At 43.3% G+C, this 14,513-nt stretch overlaps 1 protein-coding gene across 1 annotated transcript in view; it reads left to right on the forward strand.

The window, feature by feature from the left end:
* The window catches only part of PTPRC (protein tyrosine phosphatase, receptor type C), a 129,066-nt gene that overhangs the window by 79,425 nt on the left and 35,128 nt on the right, over positions 1 to 14,513 (forward strand). The window contains exon 12 of the mRNA XM_005691063.3: positions 4,242 to 4,302. Within this exon, the coding sequence (XP_005691120.2) occupies positions 4,242 to 4,302 (61 nt within the window). The remainder of the gene's footprint in view (positions 1 to 4,241; positions 4,303 to 14,513) is intronic.

Here is a 14,513-nt window from a genome sequence, read left to right on the forward strand (position 1 = left end):
TATGGTTAAATTGTTGTTCCTATGTCAAGAAACACAGGGCACAAATTGTTATTATTTATTAATGATAATTATTGGTTATTACTTTGCCACATCTTTTGTTCTTCTTGGCTTTGTGTCTTTGCTAATGTGATCTTTCTTTAATTACAATTTTTTTTTACAGGTACATTGAGGTTAGAAAATAGGAAAAAAATGTAAGGAAATAGCAATGTACGTAGAGTTTAAAAGCTCACCCATAAGCTCACTGTCTACTGACCATATTTTGTGTATGTGTTTCTCAAATGGGAGGGCTCGGTCTTTCCTTCTTGCTGTAGGAGAAAGCCTCAGCTCATTCAGTCCATTCTATCTCCTGTGTTTCTTCCCTGTAAGAAATACAGAGAAGAATTTCCAAAGAAAACTGAAGACCTGAAACACTTCTGACACTTTTGGTCACCAAATGTGTAAAGGTTTTTCCCACGTCTAGCAGCTATCTGAGACAGCTGGTGGGTGCTCCATAATTTAATTCAATTTCGACACCATCTACTCAGAGAAAGTGTCGTGTTCCTGCCCCACTTCTGAATGACAGCTAAGAGATCCCCATCACTTCTGCTCGATTGGGCTCCCATCACCCCTTCCTTGAGTTTGATTAATTTACTAAGGCAGCTCACATAACAGGCAAATACTTAAAAGCTGTGAGAAAGGATTCAGGTAAACAGCCAGCTGAAGAGATATGTAGGGGAGGTCTGGGAGGGTCTGAGTGCGGGAACCTCTGTCCTCATGGAGTTGGGGGTGTGTCTCTTTCCTGATGTGAATGTGCTCCCCAGTCTGGAAGCTCTCTGAACCCTGTACTTCTGGAATTTCTGGAGGCTTCATCACACAGACACGATCAGTCATTAACTCCATTTTCCACTCTTCTCCTTTCTCACAAGAATGGTGGGGGGAGCTGAAAATTCCAAGACTGATTCTGGCTTGGTCTTGGCAGTCCTCCTGCGGGAGCCATCTAGGAACCCACTCATTGTCACTTCAGTGGAAGAAAAGACTGCCACTCCTGGTGGCTCAGTGAGAAAGAATCTGCCTGCAATGTGGGAGACCTGGGTTTCATCCCTGGGTCTGGAAGATTCCCTGGAGGAGGAAATGGCACCCCACTCCAGGATTCTTGCCTGGAGAATCCATGGACAGAGGAGCCTGGCAGGCTACAGTCCATGGGGTCACAAAGTGTTGGCCACGACTGAATGACTGAGCATGCACGCAGGAAACTACGCAGGTTTTAGGAGCTCTCTGTCAGAAATATATCTGGATATATTTCTCATTATCTCACCACTCCCATGATAAAAGCACACAGTTTGATAAACTGCATGTTTCAAAAATCACTGTATCATGAACATTTTCCATATTAAATATTCTGCTGCTGATTTTTAATGGTTGTGCAAGGTTCTGTCTTATGGCTTTATTGCATCCTACTCACCGTAACTGTTTTGGTCTCTGTTAAAAGCAACAATAAGTAAACACTCTTATTGGAAAATAACAGCATCTTTGAATTTTTATTGTCTCTGTCTGAATAAATTCCTGAAAAAGAATGTATTGGGCCAAAAGGAAGTTTCATATAATTTAAGATTTTTTAAAAATTAACCCATTGGAGTATAGTTGCTTTACAATGTTTTGTTAGTCTCTTGCTGTATGGCAAAGTGAATCAGTCATACATGTACACATATCCCCTTTTTTGGATTTCCTTCCCATTTAGGTCGCCACAGAGCGCTGAGGAGAGGTCTCTGTGCTGGGCAGCAGGCTCTCACTAGCTGTCTATTTTATACACAGTATCAACAGTGTCTCTATGTCACTCCTAATCTCCCAAATCATCTCACATCCTCTTTCCCCTTTGGTAACCATGTCTGTTTGCTACGTCTGTCTCTATTTCTGCTTTGCAAATAAGTTCATCTCCACCGTTTTTCTAAGTTCAGCATACATGTGCGATGTTTGTCTTTCTCTCTCTGAATTACTTCACTCTGTGTGGCAATCCAGGTCCATCCACGTCTCTGCACACGGCACTGTTGAGCTCCTTTGTATGGCTGAGTGAAATTCCACTGCACACATGTCCCTCGTCTTCTCTGTCCGTTCCTCTGCTGGTGGATACTTCAGCTACTTCCATGTCTTGGCTATTGTAAACGGTGCATCGCAGTTCGTGCACCTTTTCAGACCATGTCTTTCTCTGGGTTTATGCCTGGGAGTGGGATTGCTGTGCCGTGTGAGAGCTCTAATTTTAGCTGTTTAAGGAACCTCCACGCTATTCTCCCTAGTGACCGCACCAATTCACATCCCTACCCACAGCATAGGAGGGTTTGAATGAGTGCACTTTTTTATTTTCCCAACAAATGCATTGTTATTATCTATCATTGTCCATTTCACCTCATCTTCCTCAGCACCCAGGAAGCTCCAGGCACACTGGCTTTCTTTCTGTTTTTCAAAACACTTAGGTTTTACTCTCTTTAGGAACTTAGTACTCTTCTCTCTTTCTGGAGTTTTCTTCTCCCATGTGTCAATCGTGATAACTTATTCTGGAAAAATATAGCTCAACACCATATTAAAGTGCAGTCTTAAAATTCAAATTAGGAGACAGTTTAGCTTTCCATTCTCTTCCTCACTCTTCAAAAGACTATTGGTTTCTTCTCTGCAGTTTCCATAACTTGCTTTTATGTTTATTTCAGAACCTGTTGCTACATTTATACCTTCATGGAGGAGTAACGTTTTAGCTTTATACATCATTCTTATCTCCAGTTAATAAATTAATATAATTGTTTTTATAGTTATTAATGTATTAATTTCCATTATTATAGGTTTATTTTGATGTTCTGCTAGTTTGGGAACTGAAAGTGATTTTTGACTATTTCTTTCTCCTTTTCTTTTTTCTTAACTAAGAAAGCTTTCAACTTATCGATTATCCTTTGCTAAAATTTTCACTCTATCCCATGTCTTTTATCCCTAACTTCTCAATGACTGACATAAAATTGAATGAATGGATTTTTAAACTAGGTTGTTCTTATTATTGATAATTTCCATAGAGTATGTAATTGTAATTTGGAAGCATTTTTAATTAATTTTTTAAAGAAAATGTTTGTACATTTCTAATTCCTGCATTTTTTATTATGCTTAATTATTATTTTAAAAAGATAACTGGGCTTTTACAATTTCTGCCCTTTGAAATTTACACTATTTTTTACAGCTCAGTGTGAGATTAATATTTATAAACATTCTGTGAGTACCGGGGAGATTGTATATCCTCCACAGGGTAAAAGCTTAGGTATATATTTTTTATAGATCTATCATATTTATCATTCAGTTCAGTTCAGTTCAGTCACTCAGTCATGTCTGACTCTTTGCGACCCCATGGACTGCAGCATGCCAGGTCTCCCTGTCCATCACCAAGACCTGGAGTTCATTCAAACTCATGTCCATTGAGTCGGTGATGCCATCCAACCATCTCATCCTCTGTCGTCCCCTTCTCCTCCTGCCTTCAATCTTTCCCAGCATCAGGGTCTTTTCCAGTGAGTCAGTCCTTCACATCAGATTGCCAAAGTATGTTTATCATTCATCTCTTTTAATCAAATCTATTTTTACCTCAATTGTTTATTTATTTATTTTTTTGATTGAAGATTCTTAATGCTTTCTTGGTCCATGCAGTTTCCCTTGTTTATCTAAATTGTTTATGCTTGATCATGTTTAATATTTTGAACTCCTTATGTCTAAACTGTAGATGTTGCCATGACATCAATTTGTATCATTTTAACCCTTATGAACTAAAATCACTTTAATATAAATAGTGTGATTCTTGCATTAAATTGTTTCCACTTAGTCTTAAAATTTTTTTGTACAGAGTATGAGTATGTGGAACTCTAGTAAGCAGTATACACCAGAATTTCCTTTTTAAAGAAATGTGAAGATATTAGTCTATTCATAGGGAATTTTAACTTTAAATAATGAACACTTTGGTATGTTGGATTTCATTCCTTCGTGTCCACTTAGTTCTTGCTGACCATAACTATCAGTATTATTATTATTGCTAAATGGGATAAGATTTCTTTATATCATTTTCACTGCTAAATATTTAAGAAATCTGATAATAGAGTATTGCTATAGTCTTGAAGTTTCAAGTTATCCGGTATATATTTTAATGAAAATAAACAGCAATGTATGACAAATAGGAGTGTGTTATATTGTGATTCACAAATTTAATTTAGAAAACCTTCTTCTCTCTCGTTTCTGAAACCCAGGTCTCTTATAACAATACAAGATATGCTGGTCCTTGGGAGAGTGTTACAGAATCAACATCTTGTAAGTCTTCTCTTGGCTATTTACTGTTTTCATGGGATATGTGTTCCCGCTTCCAATGCTTTATTATTTCACATTTGTACTCACATTTAATTATTAAAATTTCAAATTATATATTTCCATAAACATATTTTAAGTTGTGTGAGCAAATGTACGTGCAGGTGAACATCGTGTTAAAATAAGGCCTTACACTTGGGCAGGCTCGGGGCTGCTCTGCGTGGTGTGGGCCCCTCTCCTGTCTGCACACACCTGGCCACTCCACAATGCTCAATAAATGTCATAGTGGAATATTTCGTCCTGTTGGCATTTATCTGAAAACTTGAAAGAAAGGCTCCGCTACTGTCCTCAGCCACCTGTCTTCTGACATAAGCGTGTTTGCATGTAAAGTAAGCTGAGGGGCGGTCTGGTATCTTCAGTCATCTTATCACCGTGGGGCATGTGTGTGTTTGCTGTTTGTTTTTTTCTTTTTTAAACAAATGCTTTGTGTGTGCTAGGTCGATCGGTGCCTCTGACTCTTTGCAGCCCCATGGACTGCAGCCCGCCAGGCTCCTCTGTCTATGGGATTTCCCAGGCAGGAATACTGAAGTGGGTTGCCATTTCCTCCTCCAGGGGATCTTCCTACCCAGGGATCAAACCAGTCAACCTTACCTCCCGTGACCAAAAACTAGACTCAGTTAGCCAAAGCTGTTCATTTATCATAAGCAGGATTTTGGTCATTCTGGACATTGCTTTTCAATCATCAACTGAATGTATCTAACCTGAGGTTTCCTGAAAAAGAAATAATATCTTAAGTTCTGTTTAGGAAATTCAATTCTTGAACGTTGGTCGATTTCATAAAATAATTCATGAAGAATTTATCTACAGAGACTCCTATCATGACTCTGTTTATGATGTTCGTGTCAGGAACCAGCACATTTGTTTTGTGTACCGTGTTAGAAAGTACCTTTTTTTGAGCTTACTTTTTATTGATGTATAGTTGCATTGTTGATTACAGTGTTGTGTTAATTACCGCTGTACAGTGAAGCATCTCACATGCATCCAAAAGCACTCTGTGTTTATATTCTCTTCCATTATGGTTTGTCCAGGATATTGAATATAGTTCCCAGTGCTATACAGTGTGACCTTGTAGTTTATCCATTATAATCTATTCAGTATGTACACCAGTTTGCATCTGCTCATCCCAGACTGCCCCCAAATATGGGGCGCTTCGTGAATCTGTGTGTCTTCCTTACCCAGGAGTGGCACTAAAATTCTCTGTGTTGTTTCAGTCTTAGTATATGTGCTGCAGAAGCCAGGGCTGTTACCTTTTCTTTTTTTCTGTCCCTCAACTGTATGCTTGGCAGAGGCAGGTGTTACTACAAATCTATGTTGATATACCCAACTAAGCTAGGATAAACAGTCCCTAAAAGCTTCCCTAGTGGCTCAGTGGTAAAGAATCCGTCTGTCAATGCAAGAGACATGGGTTTGATCCCTGGAGAAGCAAATGGCAACGCACTCTAGTATTCTTGCCTGGAAAATTCTATGGAGAGAGGAGCCTGGTGGGCTACAGTCCATGGGATCACAAAGAGTCTGACGTGACTGAGTATGCAAGCAAAAATGCTTTAATCAAAGTAGAGCTGTGTGTAGGAAAAATCACTGAAATTAAATGTCATTGTAACAGTGAGGATAACAGCTGGATGTCCCCACTCCCCTCTGCTTGTTCTGCTCACCAGAATGCCCAATTTTCACTATTTCTGTTCTCAGTTCTTCCTATAGTTTCCTCCATGTCTAAAAACAGTATCATCTGCTGCTCTTTGGAGAGTTGCTTATTGGTCTGAGCCTGTGGAGGAAGAAGACCTCGCACTGTTTGAGTTTTCTCTGCTTGTCAGCTTTGTAAATTAAGTTAAATTCAGACCTCCAAGTGCGGTGTTACCAAGCATAGCTGGTTTTTATTTTTATTTTTTTAAGATGTTTTTTGATGTCGACCATTTCTAAAGTCGTTATTGGATTTGCCACACTATTGCTTCCATTTAATGTTTTGGTTATCTTGGCCGTGAGGCGTGTGGGATCTTGATTCCCTGACCAGGTGTCGAACCTGCGGTCCCTGCATTGGAAGGCAAAGTCTTAACCCCTGGACCACCAGGGAAGCCCCTCCACAGCTGATTCTGATGGCAGCTCACCAGTGCTCATATGCACGTGTGCATTCACTGATGCTTTATTTCCCGAAGTCTTTCCAAAGAGGGGGTATATAAAAGCATCTTATTTTCCAAACTTGCTTGACTAGGTTCCATAAAAAGTTTTAGTTCTTTCTGCTCAGATATTTTAAATGAAGGCTCCTAATGTGAAATGCCACACACATTCAGCCAGCTCTCTTGAACTTTATTTCCATGCAGTTTTCTCTTCTAAGCTCTTATAATACCAACAGCTTCATTGAGTTCTTCTGATTATGTAAACAGTTCATAGCGGCAGCACTTACTCTTGGGGGTCATAGATTCCACTGGACAATTCACACACCCATCTTTATAAGCCCAGCTTGGCACCACTTCACTCAGAGAAACATGGAGCAGGAAACACAGTCAGAAGCAGGGTCTGGCCAAGGAATTCCTGGTAGCATTGCCCGCCGCAGTCTGTGGACCATGAACAATTCAACCCTCCAGACTCCACTGAGAAGAGTGAGGCCACCTGTGGCGGAGTGTCCCGGCTTAGAAGCCCCACGTCAAGAAAGGAGCTGATGGATCATGTGATAGTTCCCTGGGCACAGCTTCCAAAGGCGCTGACGGGGGTGAGCCCAGGGACACGATGCACGCTGGGTGCATGCTCTCAGGGGAGCCCAGGTCAGCACTTCCCACCAGGACAGTGGTCCATCCACGCCCGTCCTGGCCCAGACGCCATGTAGAACTCAGGGCTTGTGTCGATACCTGCTGTGTTGCCAAGTAACACAGCTGCGAGTCCATCTTTATCAGATTTTACTTTCAGTGGAGATATAGGGTTACCCCATCCTCCTTTTCTCCATAAGGCAGAAAAAGTATCAACTCTTTCTAGCAACAGATTCTCCTAAGAGATAAATCATGTTGTCCCCTTTTAATAGTGACGTCTACTCGAGGATGGGGCGGCTCTCGAGTTGTGAATTGCAGAAGCGCAGCTACTCGCAATGTATTTTACGCAGTTTTTCTGGCATCACACTCCACCACCTGTAGTTTAACAACATTTGGGCCCTTTTCTTCTGAAGCTCTCTAAGGGTACAGCCCCGATGCCATTATAAAATTTCCCCGCATCGGTTTCCTGTTTTAGAATTGGTGCATTTGAATCTCATGTATTTTTAAAACTTTACTGTTTTTTTAAAAATCTGGTACTATAAGAAGGAGATATTCCGATTTTGCTTGCATTAAGATATCTTTATAATGGCAACTTGATCGATATGTTACCCTGGGATGGAATCTAAGCTTAAAAAATCTAGACTTTGAAAGTATTTCTGTGGACATCCCTGGTGGTCCAGTGGTTGAGTCTTCAGCTTCCTGCAGGGTGTTGTGGGTTCAGTCCTTGCTCAGGGAGCTAAAATTCCGCTTGCTGCATGGTGTGGCAAATAAACAAATAAATACCTGCAAGCTCTGTAGAAGAATTTTTCTGAAGTATGTTTGTTTGTTCCACTGTGTCTCGTGTGACTTCCCGGCTTCTTTTTCTTTTCCTATGTCCCCGTGTTTTATTTTCTTCGGGGAGCGTTTCGGCTCTCTTCTTTATTCTTGGTCATCTGTGGGTCTTTTGCACTTATTTTCCGGGATGCTACTGGCCTTTGTGACCTGGAGACTACTATCTGTGGAAAATTTTCTTTGGTTCACTTTCTTTTTGCTGGCCTGTTGGAGTTTGTCTGGGTCACATTTTGGAGTCAGAAGTTGATGTATTATTTTGGCATCCATCTTTCATGAGAGGGTTTCCTTAAGGGCTTGGTTCTCAGTGGCGATTTCATCCTAGTTACAGTGAGACACAGGGGAGAAGGTGATTAGAAGTTCCGTCGTCCTTAAGGGGCCGTGTGGGCCACGGAGATCCCCTGTGTTGTTACTGATCGTCCATTGTCTCCAGACACGCAGTTTGGGCAGCCCTTGGCTTGGCTGAGTCACTCCATGCTTCCGGCTGTAAAAGAAACGTCTCATGCTCAGGAAATCTCGCACAGATCATGTAGAAAATAGGTTTCTCTTATTTTCATACTTCTCTATCTTTTTCCCCTTAAATCCAAGGAAAATACATAATCGTTTTATTGGCTTATTCACCTGTCTAGCCTTTGTTTCCCCCCAGAGAGGAGGAAGATTCCCTCCAAACTGGTGCCTTTCTATGCCGTGTTTTCTGTCCTATCCCCAGAGACCGTCATGGTTGTAGGAAGCATAGCATTTGCTCGGTCAGTGTGGGATGAGTGAGGGGTATTGATCAGTTAAGACAGTGGTGGATGCCGTAACAGATAGATCCCCAAATCGCTGTGGCGTAACTGAGTAGACACTGCTTCTTTTCTTAATCACTTTTAAAAATTGGAGTATAGTTGCTTCACAGTTGCTGGGTTAGTTTCTGCTGCACAGTGGAGTGACTTCTGTACACGCACACATGCATCTCCTTGCTCTTGGACCTGCACCCCTCAGCCCACCCTTCTAGGTCGTCGCAGAGCAGTGAGCTGAGCTGAGCTGAGCTGGGCAGGCTTTGCTGTCCATCCCCAACTCCCGTGGACAGCGGCTTCCCGCGGGTAGCGTGCGTGTCTCAGTGCTCGGCCCTCAGTTCGTCCCCCTCCTTGGTGCCCGCCTGTCTGCCCTCTACATCTGCATCGGCACTCCTGCCCTGCGAAGAGCTTCGTCTGTACCATTTCTCTAGATTCCACGTACTGACATTAATGCGCATTATTTGCTTTCCTCTTTCTGACTTACTTCACTCTGTCTGATGGGCTCTAGGTCCGTTTCTACTCCAACTGGGGATGTTTATGTCCTTGTCAAGGGCAGAGTCCTGCTCCACACACTCATTCAAAGCTCCATGCGGGCCCAGGGGCTGCCCTCTCCAGAGGTGGCTCCTGAATTTGGGATGACAACCAAGCTCCAGCCAGCACTCTGGAGAAGAGAATGTAGGGTCTTTCACAGGGTGGAAAATACCAGACCCAGCTGTGATTGATATGCCTGCTACCCTTATCTCAGTTACCTGTACAGACTTAACAGCAAGGGAGAGAAAATAAGTCTGCTTAAGAGTTAGCTAGGGCCAGCCACGGGCAGAGGAGGGGAGCAGGGTCGGGGAGGAGGCCGGTTGTTCCCCTCAACCCCACGGACTGTCTCTAGCCTAAAGCACATGGGACAGGTAGCTGTGTATTCATTTTCTCTTGCTGTCTAACCGGTTAAACCAGCAGCTTCACACCACACCCATTGATTTATTAGCTCACAATTCCGTAGTCAGAGTTCCGGCTCCGTGTGACTGGGTCTTCTGAAACCTAGATGTCGGCCAGGATGAGTTTTTGTCTGGAGAATATGCATACAAATGCTTCCAGGGTTGATCCAGGTTGGCGGAGTCCTGTTTCTTGCTGTGGTGGGACCGCTGGCCTGATTTCCTTGGGGTCCCGGGGCCAGGGCTTGCACTCAGCTCCCAGAAGCCCCTCGTGTTCTTTTCAGCTGACCTGCTCCAGACAGCCTGGGGAGTCCTTCAGCACCTCAAATCACTGACTTCAGCTTTTTTAAAGGACTCCTGGTTAGGTCATGCTCACCCAGAACAGTCTTGGTGTCTTCCAGCGGGAAAGTCCCCGCTGACATGAGGCTGGGGTTTGCTCTGCAGCTTCTTTGTCGTAGTGCCTATATTAGTGGTTGATGAGATAACCGAGACTGGAAACCTTGGGCACCATCTGGAAATTCTCCTCACCACCCATCTCCTTCAAAGCACCCAGGCTTCTCAGCCCACCCCCACCTCAAATGTATAGTTTCTGTATTGCCTTAGAAACATGATTTAGGAGGGTTGAATTTGTTTCCTCACCTACAAGAGCAAGAATGCTGGGTCTCTGCCCATCTTCATGAAGCACGGTGACCGCAGCAGCGGTAGTGAACCCTGATGTAGATAAAGGCCCTCCACTCCCACCATCAGTTCAGTTCAGTCCCTCAGTCGGGTCTAACTCTGTGATCCCATGGACTGCAGCATGCCAGGCTTCCCTGTCCATCACCAACTCCCGGAGCTTGCTCAGTCTCATGTCCACCGAGTCCATGATGCCATCCAACTGTCTCATCCTCTGTCATCCCTTTCTCCTGCCTTCAATCTTTCTCAGCATCAGGGTCTTTTCCAGTGAGTCAGTTCTTTGCACCAGGTGGCCAAAGGATTGGAGTTTCAGCTTCAGCATCAATCTTTCCAACGACTATTCAGGACCGACTTCCTTTAGGGCTCCCACCATGCACAAAGTCAGTTCGTAATCCATCACTGTAATCTCTCTCTTGCCATTACCCTGGAATCCCTTGATCCTGGAACCAACGTCCATGACCAACAGCCTTCTTTTTCTCCTGGCTCGTCATCTCCCTCCCCTGCTGGATAGGTCTCGTCGGCATGCAGTGTTTAAAAGCAAACAAGCAGGAGCAAGCGCAATATCTCTCCTGACCCCGTTTCCTCTTCAGCTGCCTCCCGAGTTCTCCACCCGCACACCTGTCAACAGCAAACCTCCTTTCATCCTGCTTTCAGGAGAGTCCCTTTGCCGGCTGCATCTTTGCCTCCTACTTTTTAACCCTGCATGTCTCAGGACTGAGTCTTGGGACTTCTATCCACTTTTAATTTCCAGGTTAATCATTCAGTCTTCACAGCTTTAAGCAACAGCTGTATGTTGGAGACCCTCTGTCCAGTCTCAGATCCCTTCTAGCCAGCTTCCTACTTGGCACCTCCACTTGGGTGTCTACTTGTCCTTTCAGACTCAAATCCCAAACTGAGCTTCTGTTTCCCTCTGAGGGCTGCTCCGCACAGCCTTCGTGGTCTTCACTGATTGTGGTGCTGTATGACTTCTTTCTCCTAACACCTGTGCTGCCAGCCTCATCTGAGCCACTGTCAAATTTTGCCTGGATGATAGTACTTTCAACAAGGGGGTTATACAAATCTGTATAATGCCCAAGTCACAGTTTATTTCTCCTCTACTCAAAATCCTGCAGGTGGTACAGATTTAACTCAAATACCAAGGCAAGTGGGCATTCCCTGGAGGCCCAATGGCTCGCGCTCTGTGCTCTTTCTCTGGAGGGTGTGGGTTCCAACCCTGATTGGGGAGCTAAGATCTTACAAATATAGTGGTGCAGCGAAACAACAAACAAGCAAACACACACACACACACACACACACACACACACACACACACACCAGTGTGACCTTAAATGCTTCACAATCCCCTCCAATCTTACCCTTGCCCTCTGCTGACTCATTCTCAGCTGGCATCTCCTGATGCCCATCCCTCTCCCCTACTCCAGCCTCAGGGGATTCCTGCTGCTCCTTGGATGCTAGGTGTGTTCCTGCCTCTAGGCTCTCACCTAATCCAACCTGTGCCGGAACAAGCATCCCCCAGATACCTGTCCAGCTAACTCCTCACCTTCTCAGTTCAGTTCAGTTCAGTCACCTAGTTGTGTCTGACTCTTTGTGACCCCATGGATTGCAGCACACCAGGCCTCCCTGTCCATCACCAACTCCCAGAGCTTGCTCAAACTCATGTCCATGGAGTTGGTGATGCCATCCAACTATCTCATCCTCTGTCGCCCTCTTCTCCTCCTGCCTTCAACCTTTCCCAGCATCAGGGTCTTTTCCAATGAGTCAGTTCTTCACATCAGGTGGCCAAAGGATTGGAGTTTCAGCTTGAGCATCAGTCCTTCCAATGAATATTCAGGACGGATCTCCTTTAGGATGGACTGGTATGATCTCCTCAGAGTCCAAGGGACTCTCGGGAGTCTCCGCCAACACCACAGTTCAAAAGCATCAATTCTTTGGCACTCAGCTTTCTTTCCAGTCCAACTCTCCCGTCCATACATGACCACTGGAAAAACCATAGCTTTGATTAGACAGACCTTTGTTGGCAAAGTAATATCTCTGCTTTTTAATACACTATCTAGATTGGTTATAACTTTTCTTCCAAGGAGTAAGCGTCTTTGAATTTCATGGGTGCAGTCATTATCTGCAGTGATTTTGAAGTCACCAAAAATAAACTGTGTCTCTGTTTCCACTGTTTCCCATTTATTTGCCATAAAGTGATGGGACCAGATGCCATGATCTTAGTTTTCTGAATGTTGACCTTTCAGCCAACTTTTTCACTCTCCTCTTTCACTTTTATCAAGATGCTCTTTAGTTCTTCTTTGCTTTCTGCATAAGGATGGGGTCATCTGCATATCTGAGGTTATTGATATTTCTCCCAGCAATCTTGATTCCAGCTTGTGCTTCATCCAGCCTAGCATTTCTCATGATGTACTCTGCATAGAAGTTAAATAAGCAAGGTGACAGTATACAGCCTTGACATACTCTTTTTCTGATTCGGAACCAGTCTGTTGTTCCATGTCCAGTTCTAACTGTTGCTTCCTGACCTCAAGAGGCAGGTCAGGTGGTCTGGTATTCCCATCTCTTGAAGAATTTTCCACAGTTTATTGTGATCCACACAGTCAAAGGCTCTGGCATAGTCAATAAAGCAGAAATAGATGCTATTTTTTGGAATTCTCTTGCTTTTTTGATGATCCAGCGGATGTTGGCAATTTGATCTCTGGTTCCTATGCTTTTTCTAAATCCAGCTTGAACATCTGGAAGTTCATAGTTCACGTACGGTTGGAGCCTGGCTTGGAGATTTTGAGCGTTACTTTACTAGTGTGTGAGATGAGTGCAATTGTGCAGCAGTTTGAGCATTCTTTGGCATTGCCTTTCTTGGGATTAGAATGCAAACTGACCTTTTCCAGTCCTGTGGCCACTGCTGAGTTTTCCAAATTTGCTGGCATACTGAGTGCAACACTTTCACAGCATCATCTTTCAGGATTTGAAATAGCTCAACTGGAATTCCATCACCTCCACTAGCTTTGTTCGTAGTGATGCTTCCTAATGCCCACTTGACTTCACATTCCAAGATGTCTGGCTCTAGGTGAGTGATCACACCATCGTGATCATCTGGGTCATGAAGCTCTTTTTTGTACAGTTCTCCTGTGTATTCTTGCCACCTCTTCTTAATATCTTCTGCTTCTTTTAGGTCCAGACCATTTCTGTCCTTTATCGAGCCCATCTTTGCATGAAATGTTCCCTTGGTATCTCTAATTTTCTTGAAGAGATCTCTAGTCTTTCAAATTCCATTGTTTTCCTCTATTTCTTTGCATTGATCACTGAGGAAGGCTTTCTTATCTCTCCTTGCTATTCTTTGGAACTCTGCATTCAAATGAGTGTATCTTTCTTTTTCTCCTTTGCTTTTTGCTTCTCTTCTTTTCACAGCTATTTGTAAAGCCTCCTCAGACAGCCATTTTGCCTTTTTGCATTTCTTTTTCTTGGGGATGGTCTAGTGTCACGAACCTCCATCCATAGTTCTTCAGGGACTCTGTCTATCATATCTAATCCCTTAAATCCATTTCTCACTTCCACTGTATAATCATAAGGGATTTGATTTAGATCATACCTGAATGGTCTAGTGGTTTTCCCTACTTTCTTCAATTTAAATCTGAATTTGGCAATAAGGAGTTCATGATGTGAGCCACAGTCAGCTCCCTGTCTTGTTTTTGCTGACTGTATAGAGCTTCTCCATCTTGGCTGCAAATGATATAATCAATCTGATTTCAGCATTGACCCTCTGGTGATGCCCATGTGTAGACCCTTCTCTTGTGTTGCTGGAAGAGGGTGTTTGCACTGACCAGTGCATTCTCTTGGTAAAACTCTATTATCCTTTCTCCTACTTCATTCTGTACTCGAAGGCCAAATTTGCCTGTTACTCCAAGTATCTCTTGACTTCCTACTTTTGCATTCCAATCCCCTATAATGAAAAGGACATTATAGGGTGTTAGTTTTTTGGGGTGTTAGTTCTAGAAGTTCTTGTAGGTCTTCATAGAACCATTCAACTTCAGCTTCTTCAGCATTACTGGTTGAGGCATAGACTTGGATTATTGTGATATTGAATAGTTTGCCTTGAAAATGAACAGAGATCATTGTCATTTTTGAGACCGCATCCAAGTATTGCATTTTGGACTCTTTCGTTGACTACTCTTTTGATTGCTACTCCATTTCTTCTAAGGGATTCTTGCCCACAGTAGTAG

The sequence above is a fragment of the Capra hircus genome, chromosome 16 (genome assembly GCF_001704415.2).
Source record: "Capra hircus breed San Clemente chromosome 16, ASM170441v1, whole genome shotgun sequence".
Taxonomy (NCBI): Eukaryota; Metazoa; Chordata; class Mammalia; order Artiodactyla; family Bovidae; genus Capra; species Capra hircus.